The sequence below is a fragment of the Aethalodelphis obliquidens genome, unplaced genomic scaffold (genome assembly GCF_003676395.1).
Source record: "Aethalodelphis obliquidens isolate GAN/ISIS:26980383/991018 unplaced genomic scaffold, ASM367639v1 scaffold86, whole genome shotgun sequence".
In the NCBI taxonomy this organism is placed as follows: domain Eukaryota; kingdom Metazoa; phylum Chordata; class Mammalia; order Artiodactyla; family Delphinidae; genus Aethalodelphis; species Aethalodelphis obliquidens.
In genome coordinates, this window is record NW_020838030.1 from 5,814,926 (window position 1) to 5,835,101 (window position 20,176).

The 20,176-nt window shown below is 55.1% G+C and overlaps 1 protein-coding gene across 1 annotated transcript; it reads left to right on the forward strand.

The window, feature by feature from the left end:
* Positions 1 to 1,187: 1,187 nt before the first annotated feature.
* SSUH2 (ssu-2 homolog) lies at positions 1,188 to 18,876 on the forward strand. Its single transcript, XM_027093902.1, has 11 exons — positions 1,188 to 1,297; positions 1,516 to 1,621; positions 3,159 to 3,288; positions 4,467 to 4,527; positions 5,619 to 5,743; positions 6,792 to 6,854; positions 8,492 to 8,577; positions 9,880 to 9,972; positions 10,365 to 10,470; positions 12,160 to 12,267; positions 17,034 to 18,876. Exons 1-11 carry the CDS (start codon positions 1,204 to 1,206, stop codon positions 17,178 to 17,180), a joined length of 1,119 nt encoding a protein of 372 aa, XP_026949703.1. The 5' UTR covers positions 1,188 to 1,203; the 3' UTR covers positions 17,181 to 18,876.
* The last annotated feature ends 1,300 nt before the right edge of the window (positions 18,877 to 20,176 follow it).

Genomic DNA, 20,176 nt, shown 5'->3' on the forward strand with positions numbered 1-20,176 from the left:
TAAGGACCTTGATCCCATCGTGGGCTCCATCCGTAAGACCTCATTTAAACCTAATCCCCTCCCAAGGGCTTCCCTGGTGGTGCAGGGGTTAAGAATCCGCCTGCCACTGCAGGGGACACGGGTTCGAGCCCTGATCTGGGAAGATCCCATATGCCGCGGAGCAACTAAGCCCGTGCATCACAACTACTGAGCCTGCACTCTAGAGCCCGCGAGCCACAACCACTGAGCCTGTGTGCCACAACTACTGAAGCCCACGCACCTAGAGCCCGTGCCCCACAACAAGAGAAGCCGCTGCAATGAGAAGCCCGCGCACCGCAACAAAGAGTAGCCCCCGCTCGCCGCAACTAGAGAAAGCCCAAGTGCAGCAACGAAGACCCAACACAGCCAGAAACAAACAAATAAATAAATATATTTTTTTTAAAGTGTTAACAAAACCCCCCAAAACCCAGCTCTACTGGGGCTGTGGGTTTCAACATATGAATTTGGGGGGATGCAGACATGCAGTCCATGAAAGGGTCCCTCAGTGTATTCAGCAGACAGCTGCTCTGGACTGGAGGGTCCAAGATGGCTTTGCTCATGTTCCTGGTGGCTTGGCAGGGTGGCTGGAAGGCCAGGCTCCACTGGGCCCCTCCCCACGTAGTCTCAGGGCATTTGCTCGTGGCCTCTCCAGCGGGATAGTCTAACGTCTTACCTGGCAGCTTAGGCATCAAGAGGGACGGCTTCAGGAGGCCAGAAGTAGGAGCTGCAGTCTCTTCTTTGCTTGCTGTGTTCCCTTGCTGAAGCGGTCACAAGCCTGCCCAGGTTCAAGGGGAGGAAACGGAGACCTGTCTGTTGATGAGAGGAGCAGCAGAGAAGTGTGCCCATCTGTTATTCAGTGTCTGTCTCCTAGGGCTGGGGAATATGATACCGTTTATACCGCACCTGTCCCGCTGACTGGCACAGAGTAGGTGCCCAGCAGATAGGAGCTGCCCTTCCGAATGTTTGTCTCATCATTATTATTACTGCTGCTACTGTCATACCCCCAACCCCATTGCTGGCCGCCCTACACATATGTTGTGTGTCGTGAGGGGGCCGGAGTGAGACTGACTGAAACCGTGAGCCTCTCTACGACGCACCTGCCCTCACCCATCAGGTAGCTGACAGGAGTCGCCTTCCACCCCCTCCTCCCCGAGGCTCAGCACTGCCCGTTCTTCCCCAGGTGTGATGGACCTCAGCTTCGAGGCCGAGAGTCCTCTGGCGCCCCCGGCTGAACTCCTGGAGAGGCTGCCCAGCTGTGACTGCCTTCTTCAAGGGGACAGTGAGTCTGTGTCCCTGGGGGCTTGGGTCCCGCAGCTTCTTCCTGGGGCCTATGCTGTTGTGCGGGCATCTCTGGAACAGGCCGGGCTGGGAGAGCTCCCCTGTCCCCTGGGGGCCCTGGGAAGCCCCTTGTCGCCATTGGGAGGGAACGGGAGGATGGGGCGTAGGCCCTGTGTCCATGGACATTCCGTGACCACGTCCATCTCCACCTACGACCAGGATGCTGCCGGTCTTGGAACCCAGGATGCCAGATATTCTTCCCACCTTCGGAGGCCCCGGGGAGGCCCCGGGAACAAAGGTGCTGGTCTTCGTTTCTGGAACACAGGTGAGCCCTGGCAGCCCCCACGGAGCCATTGCGCGGGGTCACGCGAGATGATCCTCAGGTCACCTTTGTCCCCCGACAGCCCTCCTCGGGGATCTCAGGGGCCACAGATTTCAACCCAGACAGTGCATCAGGACTCCAGACCCAGTGGACCAGAGTCTCCAGGGATGGAGCCTGGGAGTGTGTATTTTTCCAAGCTCTTCAGGTTGTTTGGCTACCAAGCCAGGGTTGAAAACTCTAGTCTAGATCAGGGGTTGCAAACTACGGCCCCCGGGCCAGATCCAGCTCACTGCCTCTTTTTGTCTGTCAGGTTTTATTGGCACACGGCCGTGTGTTTTTGTTTCCTTACTGTCTGTGGCTGCTTTTACCCCGTGACAGAGGAGCTGAGTGGTGACACAGAGGCCACGTGGCCCGCAAAGCCTAAAGTATTTCCTATCTCGCCCTTTACCGAAAGTCCGCTTGCTTGGAGGACCTGGGGCAGGGCTCCGGCTGTCCGGCCAGCTTTGTGCGGACAGGAGGAGGAGCCGTGCCCACTCTGGGTCCAGGGTGGCCGTGTCCTGCCGTCTAGGGTGCCTTCCCGGTGCTTCTGGCCCCGCTGCTGCCTGGACCCCCTCCCTTCTCCTCCCTGGCCGCCCTCCCTGCGTGCCTGCAGACGCCCCTTCTTCCGTGGAGTCGTCCTGGCCACTGCTGCGCCCACGCCCTCCATCTGCTGGGCACTGTCTGTGGGCACACGGGCCCTCTGTGCGCTGGGCCGGGGGTGTCGGCGACACAGCGTGCGTTGGTGAGGGCTTACATTTGGAGGCAGGCTGCCGTGGAGAAGAATGTGAAGATGGGAGGCAGGGCGGAGGAAGGGGCCTCAGCTCATGGCATTGGCGGGAGGGCTTTGCCGAGGAGGGACAGGGCAGTTGGGCCTCAGGGGAGTCTTCCAGGAGGAGGAGAGGTGTCCCGAGAGGGGGCCGAGAAAGGGTCCTTCCTAGTCTGCCCTCCCAGCCTGCACCACTGCCGTCCAGCAGGCTCACGGCGGGTCTCTGTGGGCGCCACTGTCAGAAGGTTCTCGGCTGGGGTCTTCCCCTGGGCGTTACTCACAATTCCTCTGGCTGAAGTCAACGTCCCAGAGGGCAGGAACCTCGTCTAGTCCTAACTCTGCCTCCTCCTAGCTGTGTGACATCTTCTCTGGACCTCAGTTTTCCTTATCTGTAAAGTGGCATAATTCATCTTTCAGTGTTTTGTTTCTGTTTTTTCATTTGAGTTCTAAGACCCCATCAGCCCTTCTCCGCAGCTCCAGACCTCAGCTAAAGTGGTTTTGCTGTCCTCTAGAAGGACCTGCCACTTTCCCACTGGGCATCTGTTCACACAGTTCCTGATGCCGGAGATGCGCTCACCAGCTGGATGTCCGAGGGCTCTACCACTGCTGTGGACACGGCCGGGGGACCCCTGTCTCCGGGCCTTAGTTTCCATTGGCACCGTGAGGGGGCTGGCTGGCCTGGGTGAGCCCGCAGGCTCTCCCCGACCCACCGCCCCTCTGCTCGGTCCCCACCAGAGTCCCCGTGGTGACAGAGGAGGTGGCCCGGGAAGCCCTCCTCAGCTTCGTGGACTCCAAGTGCTGCTACAGCAGTGCGGCCGCCGGTGACCTCGTCATCCTGGAGCTGAAGCAGCAGGTCCTGCGCAGGGTGAGGGCTGGCCGGAGGGCGCCTGGCGAGGCCGGGGAGAAAGGAGTCTTGGGGAACAGTGCGTGTGAATAGCGGTGACATTGTAGTGAGTTATAATACGAGGAATCATGGTTGTCAATCACCAGAGAACAGCTCGAATGCCCTAGGCGTCATGGATAGCGCATTACCTGTATGTCGCACCGAATCCTCATAGCTACCCTTCATGGTAGGTATCATCGTCACCAGTTAGGAGGAATTGGACATTTAGAGAGGTGGAGTTACTTGCCCCCAAACACGCAGCTAGAAGTGACCGAGCTGGGATTCAAACACAGGTTTGCGGGCACCGAAGCCCTGTTTTTAAAGACACAACTTACCTGCTTCCTGGAGGGGTGGCCTGGAACGGGCCGTCTCCTCCCCTGATCCCAGCTCCCTCTGCCTCCCCCAAGTTTCATCTGTGCCAGGGGTATTTATTCATCACCCCCAAGCCGGAGGCTCCAGGGAGGTCCTGTGCTTGGTACCAAGACCACACAAGGTGACCCCACCTGTGTCACCTTCTGCCTTGACAGGGACAAGTTGAAGTTCACATTTCCTAGTGTCACTGGCATAGCCGTCCCCTGGAGGGCACACAGTTGCAGAAATCAGCCTCGCAGGGAGTGGTCAGAGCAGGGATTTGAGGTACGAGGTCTCTGTGTAGCTGTGTGACCTTGGGAAAGTCACCTGACCTCTCTGAGCATCCCTTTCCTCACATGGAAAAGGAGGAGCCAGGCGATGTCCGAGATCCCGTGGATGAGGATCAAGAAGGAGGATCTCGACCTCAGGCAGATACATTCCCCCAGGGGTGCTCGGAGTGGCTGATTCCAGCAGCCTCCATCTGTCAGAGGGCAATTTTTGCTTCAGAACTTGCCTCATAGACCGTTTCTGTGTATAAAGAAATTATACACATTATCCTGAAGGTGCCCAGTGGTGTGTCTGTCAGGGGAGGTTTCCTGGGGCTGAACGACCCCCGGCAGGTATGTCCCAGGGCATCTGCGACGCGAGTCCTCGCTGCTGCCAGCCTGTTCTGAGCAGCCCTCGGGCGCTGGCCGTGCTTGGGAACTTCTGTTCTCCCTGCTGAGCCCAGGGGTGGGGAGCTTCATCCTTTCTCATGAGGCTCTGTCTTCTAAGGGCACGAGTGTGAACACACTATTTTTCCTTTGTAGTATCGACTAGAAACCTTCAGTGAATCCAGGATAAGTGAATGGACTTTTCGGCCCTTTACCAGTAAGTGAGTTGTCTGAAATCAGTTTAATTCGGAGTGAATATGGCCGGGATTGGTGGAGAATGTCAGGACTTGGCTTAGCCGCCAACCCCGAGGAAGATGCTCTGCTGCTCGGAGCCTCAGTTTCCCATCCCCCATAAAAAGAGAGGGTGGCCTTTCCTCCTGGAGACCTTCCAGGGCTGACGTTAGCAGACGCTTCCTGTCCAGGAAGTGGCTTGCAGGAGGTCCTGCAAAAGTCTAGTGTTTGCGTTTGGCCACAGGCTGGTGCTGCCACACGGGGCCAGACTGCAAAGGCAGCCAGCGTGCTCGGGCGTCTACCTGCCTCCTGGGCCACCCCCAGCGCCTCCCCGAGTCTCTAGATCCCCACCCCATTCAGTGTGCTGTGTCACCTCTGCTGGACCCCGTAGAGGCTTAAGGCTCTCTTTCTGGGAAGCTCTGTGCCCTATCTGTTTTCTGGTTCATCCTTCGAGACTTAGCTCAAGGGTCCCCTCTTTTATGAAGCCTTTGAGGATTTCTTCCCTGCTGTCCCCTCCCCAGCAGAATGAGTCAGTCTTCTGAGTTTTTCAGAACGCCTTATGCAGCTCTTGTCCAAAGCACTTACCATGTCATATTCTGTTGTATTGTGATGTAGTCTCTCTCCTTGGACGGAGGAGGAGAAAGAAGATGGTGGGGATGGTGACAGCAGTGAAGACAATCCTGGTTTATTGATCCCTCGGCATGTACCAGCCCTGGGCTAAGCTTTGGTACGCCTTCTGCTGTTCAGTTTTACTACCGTTCTCCATGGTAGGTGCCACCGTTATCCCTGGTTAGAGAGGAGAGGATTGCAGGGCAGAGAGGTGTATATAGGTGGAGGAGCTGGTGTCGAGTTCCGCAGCCAGGAAGTACAAGAAGCAGGAGTCAGCCGGGTCTGTTCAACTCCGACGCTTGGCTGCCCAGCCACAGGCTCTAAGGGGACCCTTACCTACCAGTCCCTCGGCCCCAGGTTCTAGCTTAACGCCTGCACCAGGTGAAGGCTCCGTACTATTTTGTGAATAAATGAAGGCTGGTCCTTGCAGCCATTTGCTGCTCTTTGAACAGCCCCTTTCTCTGTCAGACCACTCCGTGGATGGGCCACAAAGAGGGACCTCCCCCAGGCTTTGGGACATCAAGGTCCAGGTTCCCCCGATGTTTCAGGAAGATACCAGGAAGTTCCAAGTCCCTCACTCATCGTTGGTCAAGGTAATGTGTTCATTGGAGTCTCTGCCCTTCTCTCGGAGCTGGTTTTCCGGGCACCGTAGTTTCTTCAAACTTTATCCTTTGAAAAAGGAAACCCAAAATCCAGGCTGGTGGTTTATTCCTTGCCCATCAAATAAGCAGAATTGTAAGAAAACCCAGCGTATGGGATGTAGTCCCCTACGAAATTCCGTGCAAATTAGGGAGCGTTCACATAGCAACAGGATGGTACGAAATTGTCACCAGATTTAAATAGCGAGCATTCACGTTCCTACACCATCTGAGGGTTTTTGTCTTTTTAATTTTTTTGACCTGTTGGGAAACAGCTGAATGAAACATATAAAATTAAAGCATCCCTGGGATTTTTTTTTATGGAAGTCATTAGGGGAGTAGAATTTGACATTCACGCTGTTTTACAGAAATATAATCAGGACAGGTAGTGAGGGTAACCTAATGTGTTACAGAACCACAGCTGAGATGTTTTATGTTATGTGCTCATCTAATTAACTGCCTTGTTTTCACTTTAGAACTTGATTCAAGCGTATCATTTTACCCTCTGAGTTTTCATAGCATCATAAGACGAAGAGGACTTTGAGAGATCAAGAGAGTGTTTCATTCTGTTCTCCAGGGTGGAAAAGCTGTTTTGATTCAGCCATTGAATTCCAGTAGCTCGCTCGCTGCCTTTTGCAAAAACACCCTCTGTTTTTTTATGGCTTCTATTCCCAAAGACCACTTTAGCCACCTAATGGGCAAAGGATACTGGCTTTTGTGGTTTAGGCTGGGAGTGTGAGTTAGGACATGGTAGTCGGAGACCTGGTCTCCCCGTCTTAGCATCCAGGACCGACTGGGCTGAGGCTCTGAGGGGATGGTAATGTGATCTCCTTGGCTTGGTGTTCAAGGCCCTTTGGAAGCCTAGTCACAAATGGTCGTCTTCCCACCATGGCCTGAATTGTTATACCTCGACGTGGGATGCTGACATCATGGGGGTGGGGTTGGTGAAATCAGGAGCTGCTGGTACTTGGAAAACCAGACCAAGGAGAGCGTTCACTCTCAGGAATGCCACAAATGCCACGGGCACGGGCGCTACAAGTGCAGCAGCTGCCACGGGGCCGGCACGGTGAGTCACATGTGGCCGTTGGTGAGTACGTGATGTGGAGCAGGGCCATGTGGGGATGGAGGGCTGGGCTGGCAGCCTGGGGCTCCCTGCGCCAACAGTGGGCCCTCCAACAAGTCATCCTCCCTCTCCGGGCCTCCATCTCCCTACCTGTAAAATGGGAATGTTGGAGTGGGTGGTCTCTATTGACCTTATTTCCCTTTGATGGTTTATGATTTTCATTCTTCTCTCCTTTTCTCCTCCACCTACAAACATGTATTGAGTACCTGCTGGGTGCAGGAGGACTGAGACCTGGGGTCCTTCTCACAGGGACCCTCTGTCCGAGGGGCAGACTGGCAAGTGACCAGCACTTGTAGTGCAGGGGCCCGTGCTGGCCGAGAAGTGAAGTTCAGGGCCTTTGAGGGACACAATAGACTCGGGCCTTGGATTAGCTTCCTGGGGCTGCCGTAATAAATGACCACAAACTGGGTGGCTTAAAGCAGCAAATTTATTCCCCTAAGAGTTCTGGAGGCTGGATGTCCAATACCAAGGTGTCGGCAGGGTTAAGAGCCATCTCATGCCTTCCTCCTGGCTCCTGGCAGCGGCTGGCAGTCCTTGGCTTATAGCTGCCTCACCCCCATCTCTGCCTCCGTGTTGCTTCCTGGCTTCTCTGTGTGTGTCTCTGTCTCCTCACGGGCTTCCCATAGGGACACGAGTCATTGGATGTAGGGCCCACCCTTCTGCAGTATGACCTCACCTTTACTAATTACATCTGCAAAGATGAGTTCCAAATAAGGTCACATTCTGAGGTTCTGGAAGATGTAAATCGGAGCGGGGACAACCACGTATACTATTCAGCCCCGCGCGGGCCCCTCAGCGCCAGCCAGGCCCTCGTGGCCTCAGCGTTCTTTGCAGGATCCTCTAGGCTACTAGCCTTCCCGGCAGTAAGTCCACGCCCCTCGCGTGTTCTCAGCTCTCCCCACCTCCCTGTTTGTGCCTAACCCCTTGGACACACACTGACCACTTGCTGCAGTAAACCGGCCTCCTCTGTCCTCTCTCTGCCCACGCGCCCTTGCACCCACCTTCCGCCTGCTGCGTGCTCGTCCCTCTACCCGCTCCGCACCCACCGTGGGGCTCCGCGGTGGCTGCACCTGCTCTGTGTCCTCCGGTGGCCTTTGCTGGTGGCCTTTGCTGGTGGCCTTTGCTGCTCCCTCCCGCCCCTCCTCCTCCTCCCCCCTTGTCCCTCAGGCTTTCCCTGGAATGTCTCCGGAGCACACCCCAAGCCCACTGTGAGGGCATAGCCTGGTCCATCTCTGGGGGCTTCTCCAGCACCAGGGAGGGCCAGCCTGCCCCCCTCCCCCCGCCCCGGCCGTGGCTGTTTGGTCAGGGGACGGTCCCAAGGGTCATGGGGTTGAGAGAAGAGCAGGAGAGGCTGAGGTCTCAGGAGAAACAGGGATGTGAGGATGCAGAGTCTCTGAAGCTACAACTGGAGGGGTCCAAAGGTACACTACATTTTACAGACAAGGGGCGAGGCCCAGGGAGAGCAAGTAGGGAAGTGACAGCTTGGGGAAGGTCACAGGCTGGCTTGGAACCAGGTCTCAGGTTGCCCTTTGCCTGCTCCCCGGGAGGCGGGCGAGGGCTGAGGCCACGTGTGTCCGCAGGTGCGGTGCCCCGCATGCAGCCGGGCCAAGCGCAGAGCCAGGCCCGCCCGGCGGTGTCAGATGTGCTCGGGGTCCGGCAGGCAGAGGTAAGACGGGGCTCCCCGGCCCCGAGCTGAGTGCTCTCACGGGCGGTCTTGCTTTTTACTGCCTGCCCTCAGGAAGGCAAGCGGGTGCGCTGTCTTGTCACCCCTGTGTCCCCAGAGCTCTGTGCATTGTAGGTGCCCTGTCACCTCAGTGAGTGTTTCTCGAGACCAAGTGGAGCCCATCAAGCAATCTGTGGGTCGGGGGCGGGGGGAGGTACGAGGGTCTGCAGGGAGGAAGGGAGGCCATGGGTTCAGAGAGGAGACCGCTTCATGCTCACCTGGAGGGGAAGTGAATACAGAAGAGCACCCAAGGTGAGATTCTTATCTCTCTGAGGATCCGGGCCCGGGCAAACCCTTATTTATAACCCATTGCAGGGACTAAATGGAGGAAGAGTGAAGGAAGGTTGGTTGATTGACTAAACAAAGTGCCTGTTCACAGGGCTTTGCAAACAGTGGGTTGCTGCCTTTTGGGCTTGACGTCCTTTCATGTATTTATAAATCTTTAAAGGGAAACAAGAAACCATGAGGAGTGAAACTCTTCAAAGTTGTGTTGGGTTAATGATACCTGTGGCTCATCCAGGCCCAGGCCATCCTTCTAACAAGCCAGATGGCGAAGCTTTGGTGGACCTGCCACCTGTGGTTGGTAAAGGAGCTCTTTGATTTGGAAAGAAACTTAGATTTCTTTCACTTACAAGTAAAAGAACTCCAGTTCAAACTGGCTTTAGCAAAAGAGTAAATTTATAGGCCCATGTAATGGAAAAGTCGAGGAATAGATTTCTGGGATGACTTCAGGTACAGCTGGATCCAGGTGCTTAAACAATGTCACCAGGAATCTGTCTCTGTCCCTCACTCTGCTTTCCTTCATGTTGGCTTCATCCTCAGGCAGGCTGTCTCCTGTGGTGGCAGAGGAGGCCACCAGCAGCTCCAAGCTTGGTGACCTCAGTGGAAAAGGATGGCCCTTTCCTGATAGTTCCAGCAAAAGTTGTGGGGTGGATCTCAGTGCACTCCCCTGGGTCATGTGTCAATCTCTGTATCAGCCACTATGGCCAGAGAGATGGAATGCTCTGATTGGCCAGGCTGAGGTCCCAAGCTGGTCATAGAAGGGATGGGGGCAAGCCCACAAACCATGTCTCCAAAGGGAGATTGGGGCACTGCTACGAGGAGTGGGAGGTCTAGATGGTGGGCACGCGGAAGCAATCCGTGCCCACCACAGTGCACCTCTATGAGGAAGGATGTGAGGCAGGGGCCTCCGGAGCCACTGGGACACCACGACCATCTGAGTGGTACTGATGGGGCCCCTCTCAGATGCAGCACATGCTCAGGGAGGGGGAACAAGACCTGTGCCACCTGCAAGGGCGAGAAGAAACTGCTGCACTTCCTCCAGCTGGTCATCGTGTGGTACGTAGCACCTCTGAATGCCATGGCCTGGCGGGGTGGCCTGGGGGGACATGGCCTGGATTGGTTTCTGCAGAGAAGCTCCACTTGGTTGGGGCTTTCACAGTGCAGGGACCTGCTGGGAGAGACGGAGTCCCAGGGTCCTAAGGCCCCACGTCAGGGAAGCTCCCACGCATTAAGGGTTTCTCCTATCGGGTACCTTGCTAGAACAGAACTGTCCGTACTTTACTAGTTTTCCATCTTACGCGCGAGAATGCTGAGGCCCAGAGAGGCTAAAGCACTTTCCCAGGGTCCCACCGGTAGCACGGCAAGCCGTCCAGCCCCTATCTGCCTGATTCCAAACCCAGGGCTTAACCCGACCCCCGGGCTCTGTCTCTCATCCTCTTCACTTCCAGGAAGAACAGCCTGTTTGAGTTTGTGTCTGAGCACCAGCTGGCCTGCCCCGGGGACCTGCTTGCTAAAGCCAGAGGAGAGACACTCTTTAAGGATGAAAACACGATGGTAAGGAGGGCTTTGCTACCGCCCTAAAGGGAGCTGGGTCCCTCCTCCACCTGTGAGGCCGGGTCTTCTGGTTCTGCAGGCGATGCATTCATTCAGAAAGGCTGGGCGGGGACAGAGGCTGCTGGAACCCCATGGGGCAGTTTCTGTCTTGAATTTTACATATTCAACCCTCCTTTCTTCCCCTGTTCATTTTCTCTCCCTCTTTTCCTCCCTCCTTCCCTTGGACAAATCTTGAGACCCTCCTCCTATACCAGGCACCATTCTAGGCCATGGGGATACCATAAAACAGAATCTCTGCCCTCCGATCTCACAGTGGGTGAGGGAGAGGGTAATAAGAGCATTTTCACCACACTGTCAGCCATTGAGAAATACACAAGCGAGGCAGAGAGACAGGAAGGGGCAGGGTGTCGGTGGTGGAGAGCGGTGCCTTGGGGGAGTGGATGGTGTGACAGTATGGGAGTCAGGGTGTCCAGCAGAGGAAGCAGCACGACAGAGGCCTCGAGGAGCGGCAGAGGGCAGCGAGCTGGGCGGAGCAAGGAGCTAAGACATGACAGGTGCCAGCAGCCAGATCAGGGAGGGTCTTGTACACTAGCAGTTGGCAAATTCCGGCCCTTGGCCTGCTTTTATAAATAAAGTTTTATTGGAGCACAGCCCACTTGTTTATGTATTGTCTGTGGCTGCTGTCGTGCTTCGAGGGCAGAGTTGAGTAGTCGAGACAGAGACCCTATGGCCTTCAAACGTGAGTATCTACTCTGGCCCTGTGGCTCCCTGCTGTCGGCCTGGGAAGGGAATTTGGCCTTTTGGGACATCCTCAGTTTTTTTTGGTTTTGCTTTCTTCCTTCTTCCCACCCTTCCTTCCTTTTTTTTTTAACAGTATGTAGCTGTTTCAGATTGGCTTATTAGTTTCAGGTGTATATCATGATTTGATATTTGTATATTACTGTGAAATCATCACCACAATAAATCCAGTTCACGTCCATCACCACACAGTTAAAATGATTTTTCTTGTGATGAGACATTTTTATGAGCTACTCTCAGCAACTTTCAAATATCCAATCCAGTATTATCAACTGTAGTTACCATTCTGTACTTCACACTCCCAAGACTTATTTATCTCATAATTGGAAGTTTGTACCAATTGACCCCCTTTCACCCCTTTTGCCCACCCCTCCAATCCCCATCTCTGGAAACCATCAATCTCTTCTCTGTATCTAGGAGTTTGTGTTTAATTCCACATGTAAGTGAGATCATAGGGTGTGTATCTTTCTCTGACTTATCTCACTTAACATAATGCCCTCTTCCATCCATGTTGTTGAAAATGGCAGGAATTCCTTCTTTATGGCTTCATAATAGTCCTCACCTTCCTTTCTTTGCCCCAATCACTAGGCTCTCTAAAGGCTCACTTCAGGCATCACCCCTCTAGGAAACCCTGCGCCCAATCCTAGCCTGAGTTAGGCAGCAGGGAAGGCGCGCCGGGTGGGCGGGTAGTCTGTCTACGGCCCTCGTTTATTGGCTGGAGTTCCCGACGCTATAAGGTGGATGATCAATGGTCCGCTTGGGTTTAACAAGCCCCACCCATCCCGCTCGCCCCTGGCCCGGGCCCGTCCCTTTCCGGCCTCGTGCTCCCATCAGCCCTCCAAGGCTCCAGGTGCTGAGGCTCCGGGTCAGGTGGTCTGCGTCTCCCCCCAGGTGTACCCCATCGTGGACTTCCCCCTGCGGGAAATCTCTCTGGCCTCCCAGCGGGGTATCGCCGAGCACAGCGCTGCGCTGGCCTCCCGAGCCCGCGTGCTGCAGCAGGTGAGCTGAGGGGGGTGGGGTGGGGACCGGGGCTGGTGGAAGGTGAGGTGCCGGGTCTGCTGGGGCTCCAGGACACTGTCCCCGTGGACGAAAAGGAGGGAACGGGCTCCTCCCTTTGTGGGGAGGTTCCTTCTTGAGAGTGGCAGGGCAGAAGGAAGGGGGGGAGGGGTGGAGCACCAGTCGGAGGAGAACAGAGGTACTAGGCACTGACGTGGGGCCAGAGTGACCGGAGGTCAGAGAGCAGGGCTGGTCAGACATAAGGCCACGGGGAGAAGTTTGGACTGTTATATCCTGCGAGCGACAGGGAGCTTACAGGGTTTCACGCAGGAATGTGGCTCAGTGTCGTTTCGATTCTCACCACCCCCCCCCCCGGTATTCAGGGAAGGGGAGGGAAAGCTCGAGATATAGGGTGCAAGGGCAGGTTTGGAACCCAGCGTCCGGCCCCCCGGGGCACTTCCCAAATCCCAGGCCCCCAAGGGCAGGGCTGACGGCCCGCGCTGCTGTGCGGCTGTTATCCTGCTGGCCACTAGGTGGCGCTGGTGCCCGTCGCGTCCCCAGGAGCCGCGGTGGGCGGGGCGTGTGCGGCAGGGGACGGGGTAAAGGAAACGGGGATGGAAGATGGGGCGGGGGGTTGGCAAGGGAAAGCCCAGCGCCTGAGCTCCGTGAGGGCTCTGTCGGGGGTCCGAGTCTTACAAACTGGGCGCAGATCCTGGCTCTTCCACGTCCCAGAGTGGTCCCGGGCCAGCTACAAACGCCTTCCTGAAGTTCAGTTTCTCACCCGTGAAAAAGATATTACTACCGCCTCAGAGGGCTTGGTAGGGATGAGATCATTTGCTTTAAGTGCGTGGAACCCGGTGCTCAAAATGTCCCTGTGCCTTCCGTTCCCTTTGCAATGAGTATTCCGCTTCTCTTCCTGCACGCTTACCCTGTTTGCAGGAGAGAAAAGGATGCATTTAATTTAAAATTAATAATGACCGTCTTGGAGCTGGAATGCACCTCAGAGAGGATGAAACGGGGGCACTGCAAACTGAAAGGCCTGGGTGGGGGGTGCTGTGAGTAGGAGGCCCCCTTACCCAGAGGGCCCCGCCTCCCCTCAGCTCTGTGCAGTGCAGGGGCAGAGATTTCAGACCTTCTGAAATACACATTTTTACATGAAATCTTCCAGTTTTTCAATACTGAAAGCAAAATTTTAAAAATGCTAAGAGCACTGTATGGACTGCTGGGCCAGCTTTGGCCTGTGGGCATCCTTGGCTACCCCTGGTCTAGTCCAAAGCCATGACTTTGCCGATAAATCAGAGGAAGCCGAGACAGTGGAAGTAATTTAGGCAAGGTCACACAGCTTCTCAGTGGAAGAGCCCAGGAGTAGAACTCAGATTTCCCAACTCCAAGGGAAATGTTATTATCTGCCACACTCAAGGCACACAAGCGACTGTGAAAGCCAGCGTAGTTTTGCAGGGCTATCAGCCGGACGAGGCAGTGCCCTTGTCGCCTGGCAGATACTGCAGGGGCGAGTCACTTCCCAGGTTATGTCCTGCTTCCCAGCTCTGGCACATAGTCATGGCTCCTGGCCCTTCCATTCACGGGCCTCGATGTCCTCATCTGTAAAAGGGGCGCGGTTGGACCTTACCTTAGGTTGGGCTCCGCAGAAGCAGCTCTGAGACGAGGATCCGTGTGCAAGTCATTTTTTGTTTATTTATTTATTTTTTTTGCGGTACGCGGGCCTCTCACTGCTGTGGCCTCTCCCGTTGCGGAGCACAGGCTCCGGACGCGCAGGCTCAGCGGCCATGGCTCACGGGCCCAGCCGCTCCGCGGCATGTGGGATCATCCCAGACCGGGGCACGAACCCGCGTCCCCTGCATCGGCAGGCGGACTCTCAACCACTGCGCCACCAGGGAAGCCCGTTTGTTTTATTTTTTATCAATTTATTTTATTTTTGGCTGCGTTGGGTCTTTGTGGTGCGCGGGCTTCTCATTGCGGTGGCTTCTCGTCGTGGAGCATGGGCTCTAGGTGTGCGGGCTTCAGTAGTTGTGGCATATGGGCTCAGTAGTTGTGGCTCATAAGCTCTAGAGCACAGGCTCAGAGCTTAGTTGCTCCACGGTGTGTGGGATCTTCCTGGACCAGCGCTCGAACCTGTGTCCCCTGCATTGGCAGGCGGCTCCCTAACCACTGTGCCACCAGGGAAGCCCAAGACATTTGTTAAGGAAGGGCTCCCAGGGGAAACAGGTAAAGGGGTGGGGGAGCCGGAACAGGAAGAGGGTCAGACAAGGGGGCGGTGAGGGTAGTGACGCTCTGAGTGTCAGCCATACCTCAGCGGCTGTTTGCCTGGAGCTGACGTTTGTTCTTCAGCCCCATCCACGGAGAATCCCAGCCCGGTCTCTAAGGGGCCTTGCTTCTGCAGCCCTGGTACAGTCTGGTGGGCATTACAGTGAAGACCGCCCAGTAGTGAGCTGTGTACTGTAGCACTACTGTAGGACTGGCCAGAGGACGAGGCAGGATTGCAGCAGCTTGCGGACACAGGTGCTTCTCCTGGGACGTTTCTGCTGCTGAGGCTGACAATTTTGAGTCCTTTTTGGACCCTTCATTTGGCAGAGGGGCAGTGCCTGCCCAAGATCACACTGCGTGTTGGCAGCAGGCCTCTGTCTAGACCCTGGGGCTCCCGGGCTTTCCCTGATGGTACAGCCCCATCTCGGGCGACACAAGCCATCTGTGGACCAGACCTGGAGCAGGGAGGGGTGCACCAGGGGCAGACGTGCATGTTTCTTTAAAAGGGAGCATAAAGGGAGAAGAGGCCACTTCTGTGACTCTTTGTCCTAAATCGTCCTTGGGCCCAGGATCTACAGACAAAGGTTCATGCCGATATTTTGTTCAGGGTTAGGAAGTTAGCGAGTAGAATCCAGGGAGGGACCAGCTGTCACACGCGGGGCCCCGGCCCCTCCTCTCAGACCTGGAATCTGCTCGTCCCAGGGGCACAGTCAAGGGGTTCCAGCAGATACACGTCCGATTACGAGATGACCACTGGATGGCCGTTGATGTCCTGGCCAACCTGTGGTCCCCAACCTGGAGACCTTTAGAATCCAAATGGAGGCACGTGGGGTGGGGCTGCTGTGGTTTTGCTCTGTGTCGGGTAGTAGAAGAGTTTGGAAACAAGAGTGGTCTGACCCGCGGCCCAGGCTTTCTGAGCAGAGGCTGGCTCCCCTCCCCTCTTGCCCCGTGGTTCCCACGTTGGGTCTCCTGTGCCAACATGGCAAGAGGGATCGTCTACCTTTTCGTTCCGTAGTTATCCCCCTTGGAGGCCGCTTTCCGGCACACGGAGAAAACTCAGTCTCACCGTCTCATTTGGTTTTCTCAGCAACTCCATGACATAGAAGTTTTTGTACCCATTTCACAGATGAAGAAATGGAGGCCCAGAGAGAGGAAGTGGGAGGTCACGCAGACGGCTTCATGGGAAGTGCGTGCCCTGACCCTGAGTCCCCCGCCTCCTGCTACAGTGTCACTCCCTCTGCCACCCCTCCAACCCGCACCTCCCAGCGTAGGGAGCCCTCTGCTCAACATCCTCTCCCGGCCTGTTCCCCACTTTCCCCAGGGGCCTCAGGACCATCATCTCCCACGAGAGGACTTGGGCTCTTTTCCCAAGGAGGGGATCTTCCTGCAAGTAGGAGGGTCTGACCCTGGGCCAAGCACACCACCTCCCTCCAGGGTTGGGGTCCCCACATCCGAGTCTGGGACAGGGGAGCAGCTTGTGCACAAGAACTTAGGGTTTGGGCACCGAGCCTGGCCCACGGTACGTCCCGAGAAAGCTTTGCTGGGGCTGAGGAGTCACTTTGCTCTGTGGGTTGCACCCGTAGTTTTCCGTAACAAATCAGTGCCAAAGCCAATGACCTGGGTGTCTCAGCAGGAGTCAGTGTCAGCTCCGAGGCGGCAGGGCATCCCGTTCACTGCCCCGTGATTCTGGAAGATTGTTGAGTAAGTGCTCCGAGAAGGGGCTAGAGAACAAGGGATTTAGGACCCCTCTTCATGGGGGGAGTGAGTGCCCCGGGCTCTCGAGTAGACAGGGATGCCAGGGAGGAGGTTTGAGCCTGAAATAGGTCCAGCCAGGAGGTGGGGCTTGACCTGGATGATCTTGCAAGCTTGAAATTCCATGGGCCTCAGTTTCCCCATGTGTGAAAGGAGGGGAAAACTTGAGAAAGACTTTTCTCAAAGGAGGGTTGATGCAAAACTCTGGTGCAGGGAGGGAAGCGTCTGAGAAAATAGCCTGAAGCAGCCCACCAAACTTTGGAATTTCTTTGGTGTCAACATTTTATCTTAAAATTTAATTCAAATTGCATAATACATTCCCTAACATCTCCATGGTTGTTTTAATAGAAAAATTTTTAAAATGACTTTGTCCTCCACTTTTCTCCACTCCACTCTGTCCACCCTCCCATCTAAAAATTACCGCTTCTGGAAGATGTCCTGTTCGGCTGGTGGAGTTCCATACATCCTGCAACTCCCCTGGGGATTGCCTGTGCGCCCCCTCCCCCCACCCCACCGCTTCATGAAACTTAGAATGAGGTGGTGGTTAAAGACGAGAAGTCGGTTTGGGCCAGAGCTTAGGGTATGTGAAGGGGCGTAGTAAGAGATACATCTAGGAGGCAGGTTGGAGGCAAAACGCCAAGTCCAGAGCCTGAACTTCATTCCACAGGTAGTAGGGAGCTACTGAAGGTTCTTGAGCAGGCGAGTGACTTGAACAGAACCCTGAGGTTTTTCTTGGCCAATTGTTTCCTCAGCGCCAGACCATTGAACTGGTCCCCCTCACGGAAGTTCGTTACTGGTACCAAGGAAAGACGTACGTCTACTACATCTACGGCACCGACCACAAAGTGTACGTGGTGGATTACCCCGAGAGGTACTGCTGTGGCTGCACCATCATCTGACGTCGCACATCTGCCCCCAGAGCCCGCCACTCACGTTTGCCCAGGAGATTGGCCGAGGTCTCTGAGTTGACTCACTGTTGGCTCCTCTGGACAATTGCATGCAAACCCGGGTGTGTCCTTCCAGAGAATTCAGCTCCTCTGTCAAGCTACAAGTCCTTCTGGAGCCCGTCTGGCGGAATCTATCACGTGTCTAAGCTACAAGAATTCATCTACACACATTGCTTTAGGAGAAATAACTTAAGCAGTGGGGGCTTTGCCTCTGGCCTGTGAACTAAAGCCCTGATTGAGCGCGGGGTTGATTTTACTTTTCCCTCGGTCAGTCTCAGTTCTGGTGTGTCTCTGCTAGTCTGGGCCTTTTGTGGAGCTGAGTGATTCTGAAATGTTGAAAGATAGACAGAAATTAGCTGCCTCTTACGCACACCAACTAGTGCACTTAGGCAAAAATGTACACCATTTTACTCCTCATTCTGTGGGTCAGGAATTCAGACACAGCCATGGTGGGATGGCTTATCTCTGTTCCATGACATCTGGTGCCTCACCTGGAAGTATCAAAGGCTGGGGTGGCTCAAGGGCAGGGGCGCTGAAGGCTGGTTCACCCAGATGCCTGGTGGTCGATGGCGGCTTTCGGCTGGAACACCTACATGGGGCCTCCCCGTGCGGCGTGGGCTTCCTCACAGCATGGCGGCTCTCAGGGTAAGCACCCCACACGTGTGCCCCAATTAAAGAGACAGAGCTCTGTTCCCAGACTGGAGAACGAACCCGCTGTGTTGGATAGACCAAGGGTCTGTATGCTAATCTCTAACGTGGTGCCTGTGCATGGGTAAATTTTAGAGAGTGCTTTTGGGTATATGCAGGTTCTTACATCACGTGCTGACCTTAGAACCTGCGCACCGAGTAGAAGGTGACCTGGATGTCCTGTGTACCCAGTCCCAGGCAGGAACTCCCACCTGGTGCAGTGAGGCTGGGTGGGTGGAGGGGACACCCTGCACACTGAATGCCCGGTTGGCTTTGGAGGGGTGGTTCGGGGGCTGCGTGAGCCACCGTGTACCTGATTGTGAGTAACCGGATGTCCCTGTCATCTTACAATGCCTGCCCCCACCCGGAAGGGGAGTGCTACACCCCAGGAGGGCCAGTCCGTACCCTCTTGATCCCCAAGCTCCTGCTGGCCTGCAGCCCTCGTCCCCCATAGGGCAGAAGCACGTGGACATAAGAGGCCTGGCTGGGGAGGCTCAGGTGGAGGAGGGGTGGTCTGAGGCCATTCCCCTGGGGCCTCGTACAAATGGAGGGGACGGTTTTTGGCTGTTGCCATCGTTGGTGGACGGAGCCCAGGAAAGCGGCGCATCCCGCAGTGCTCGGGGACGTCAGCGCAGTGGAGTGGCATTCCACGGGTTACGGGGCTGGCAGATACCCCGCTGACACTCATGGAGAAATTACTTCTACAAGGTCTCATCGGTTATTGCTTAATGCAGTGCGGATTTTTATTTGGTGTTCGCCTCTGTTCTTTGATTTTCTGCTGTGTCTTGTTTGAAACGGCTTCTGATCCTCTCCCTTCTCTCACGTACAAACTTGGACCTCTGGCACCTTCGCTGGGGTTCCGCGGGCCGCCGTGCTTGAGCTTCACAGACTGAAATACATGTATTAAAACACTGCTTTCTTCTTATTTCTCCTTTATGTTTCCGTTTGGGCATTAAATTGCTTTTTAAAAATGGTCTGTAAGTGGGTTATGTCTAAATGTCATTTTAGGATAAAAAGGGAGCCTCACGTATGTTAGGGTTGAGGCCACGTGGCCCGTACATGCTGTTGGCATGTGAACTGGACCCAGCAAGAAAATCTGGCTGGAATAAAGTGGGTCATGGGGACACTGTTCTAATTGAGCCTCAGTGAGCCACCAGCCGTAGGGCCCCTTAGTTCTGGTGGTTCTGGCAAAATCCCAGATGGTTACTGGGTCCTCCGGCTGTTTGATAACTGTTGCGTGGTTTCCCCTGCAGTGTTGTCTGTTTTTATGACCTTTGCTGCAGCCAGGATCTGACTTAATTTGCTCTTTGTGCCTGTTATCCTAGGGCTGAGTTGGCTGTTGCTGGTAAGCCCAGACCCAGCTGAAGTCCCTGGAGGGCAGAGAACAGAATGCAAGGGCAGCTGTAACCCCCAAACTGGCCACTGCAGAAGGCGGCTCTGGTCCCGATTCAGTTTTGCTGGAGAAGGATGTGAGCCTCAAGCGGCTGGCTGTTTCTTTATGGCCCTGCCAAAGGACAACACCAGCTCTGTTCTTTACCAGTCACTGGCAGACGCTGGGCCTCTGCCTGGCGGCCGGAGCCACTCAGGCCTTGGTGAGGGTTTCCCGCGGATCTGATGTCTCTGCTCTGAGACTACAGGATGGGAGGAGAGGCTGTCTGTAAGCAGAGGATAAGGAAAGAATCCATGTGAGTCAGGTGGCTTTACAAGATGAGGATGCTAAGAGGCAAGATGGTGGTAGCGGTTACAAGCATGTGTATGAATGTGCCTGTGTGTATATATGTGTGCATGCATTTGTACATGAGCATGTGCATATGTGTGTGTGTGCATGGTGTGTGTTGTGTGTGCGTGCATGATGTGTGTGTATTGCATGTTGCGTGTACATGGGGAGTGTGTGTGTGTGTGTGTGTGTGTGTGTGTGTGTGTGTGTGTGTGTGTGTGTGTGTGTGCGCGCGCTTGCCAGGGGGAGAGGATCACTGCTTAGAAGGCAGGAGGGACTTCCTCCCCCACCTGGTTTTCCTCCCTTCTCTCCTGGTCCCTGTCATTCGCTCTAGTTCCCTATACCCTGGCCTTCAACACCTATCAGCTTGTTGTACCACAGCCAACTTCAATTTCTAGTTCATGTTCAACCCTTGATACGGAACATGATGAGAGAATTGTGTTTTCTCAGGACTGTGGCATTACGTTTCTCAGCAGGAAAGACCCTTCTAGATTCAGTGGCTGGGACCTTCAGCTTGAATTCCAGTCTCCTTTTGCTGACATTT

Excerpts from the sequence above, each read along its gene's own strand:
- SSUH2 (XM_027093902.1), top strand. The coding sequence starts at position 1,204 with ATGGACCTCAGCTTCGAGGCCGAGAGTCCTCTGGCGCCCCCGGCTGAA. Across the intron at positions 5,744-6,791 it reads CTCACTCATCGTTGGTCAAG|GAATGCCACAAATGCCACGG; the intron begins GTAATGTGTTCA and ends GTTCACTCTCAG. Across the intron at positions 8,578-9,879 it reads TCGGGGTCCGGCAGGCAGAG|ATGCAGCACATGCTCAGGGA; the intron begins GTAAGACGGGGC and ends GGCCCCTCTCAG.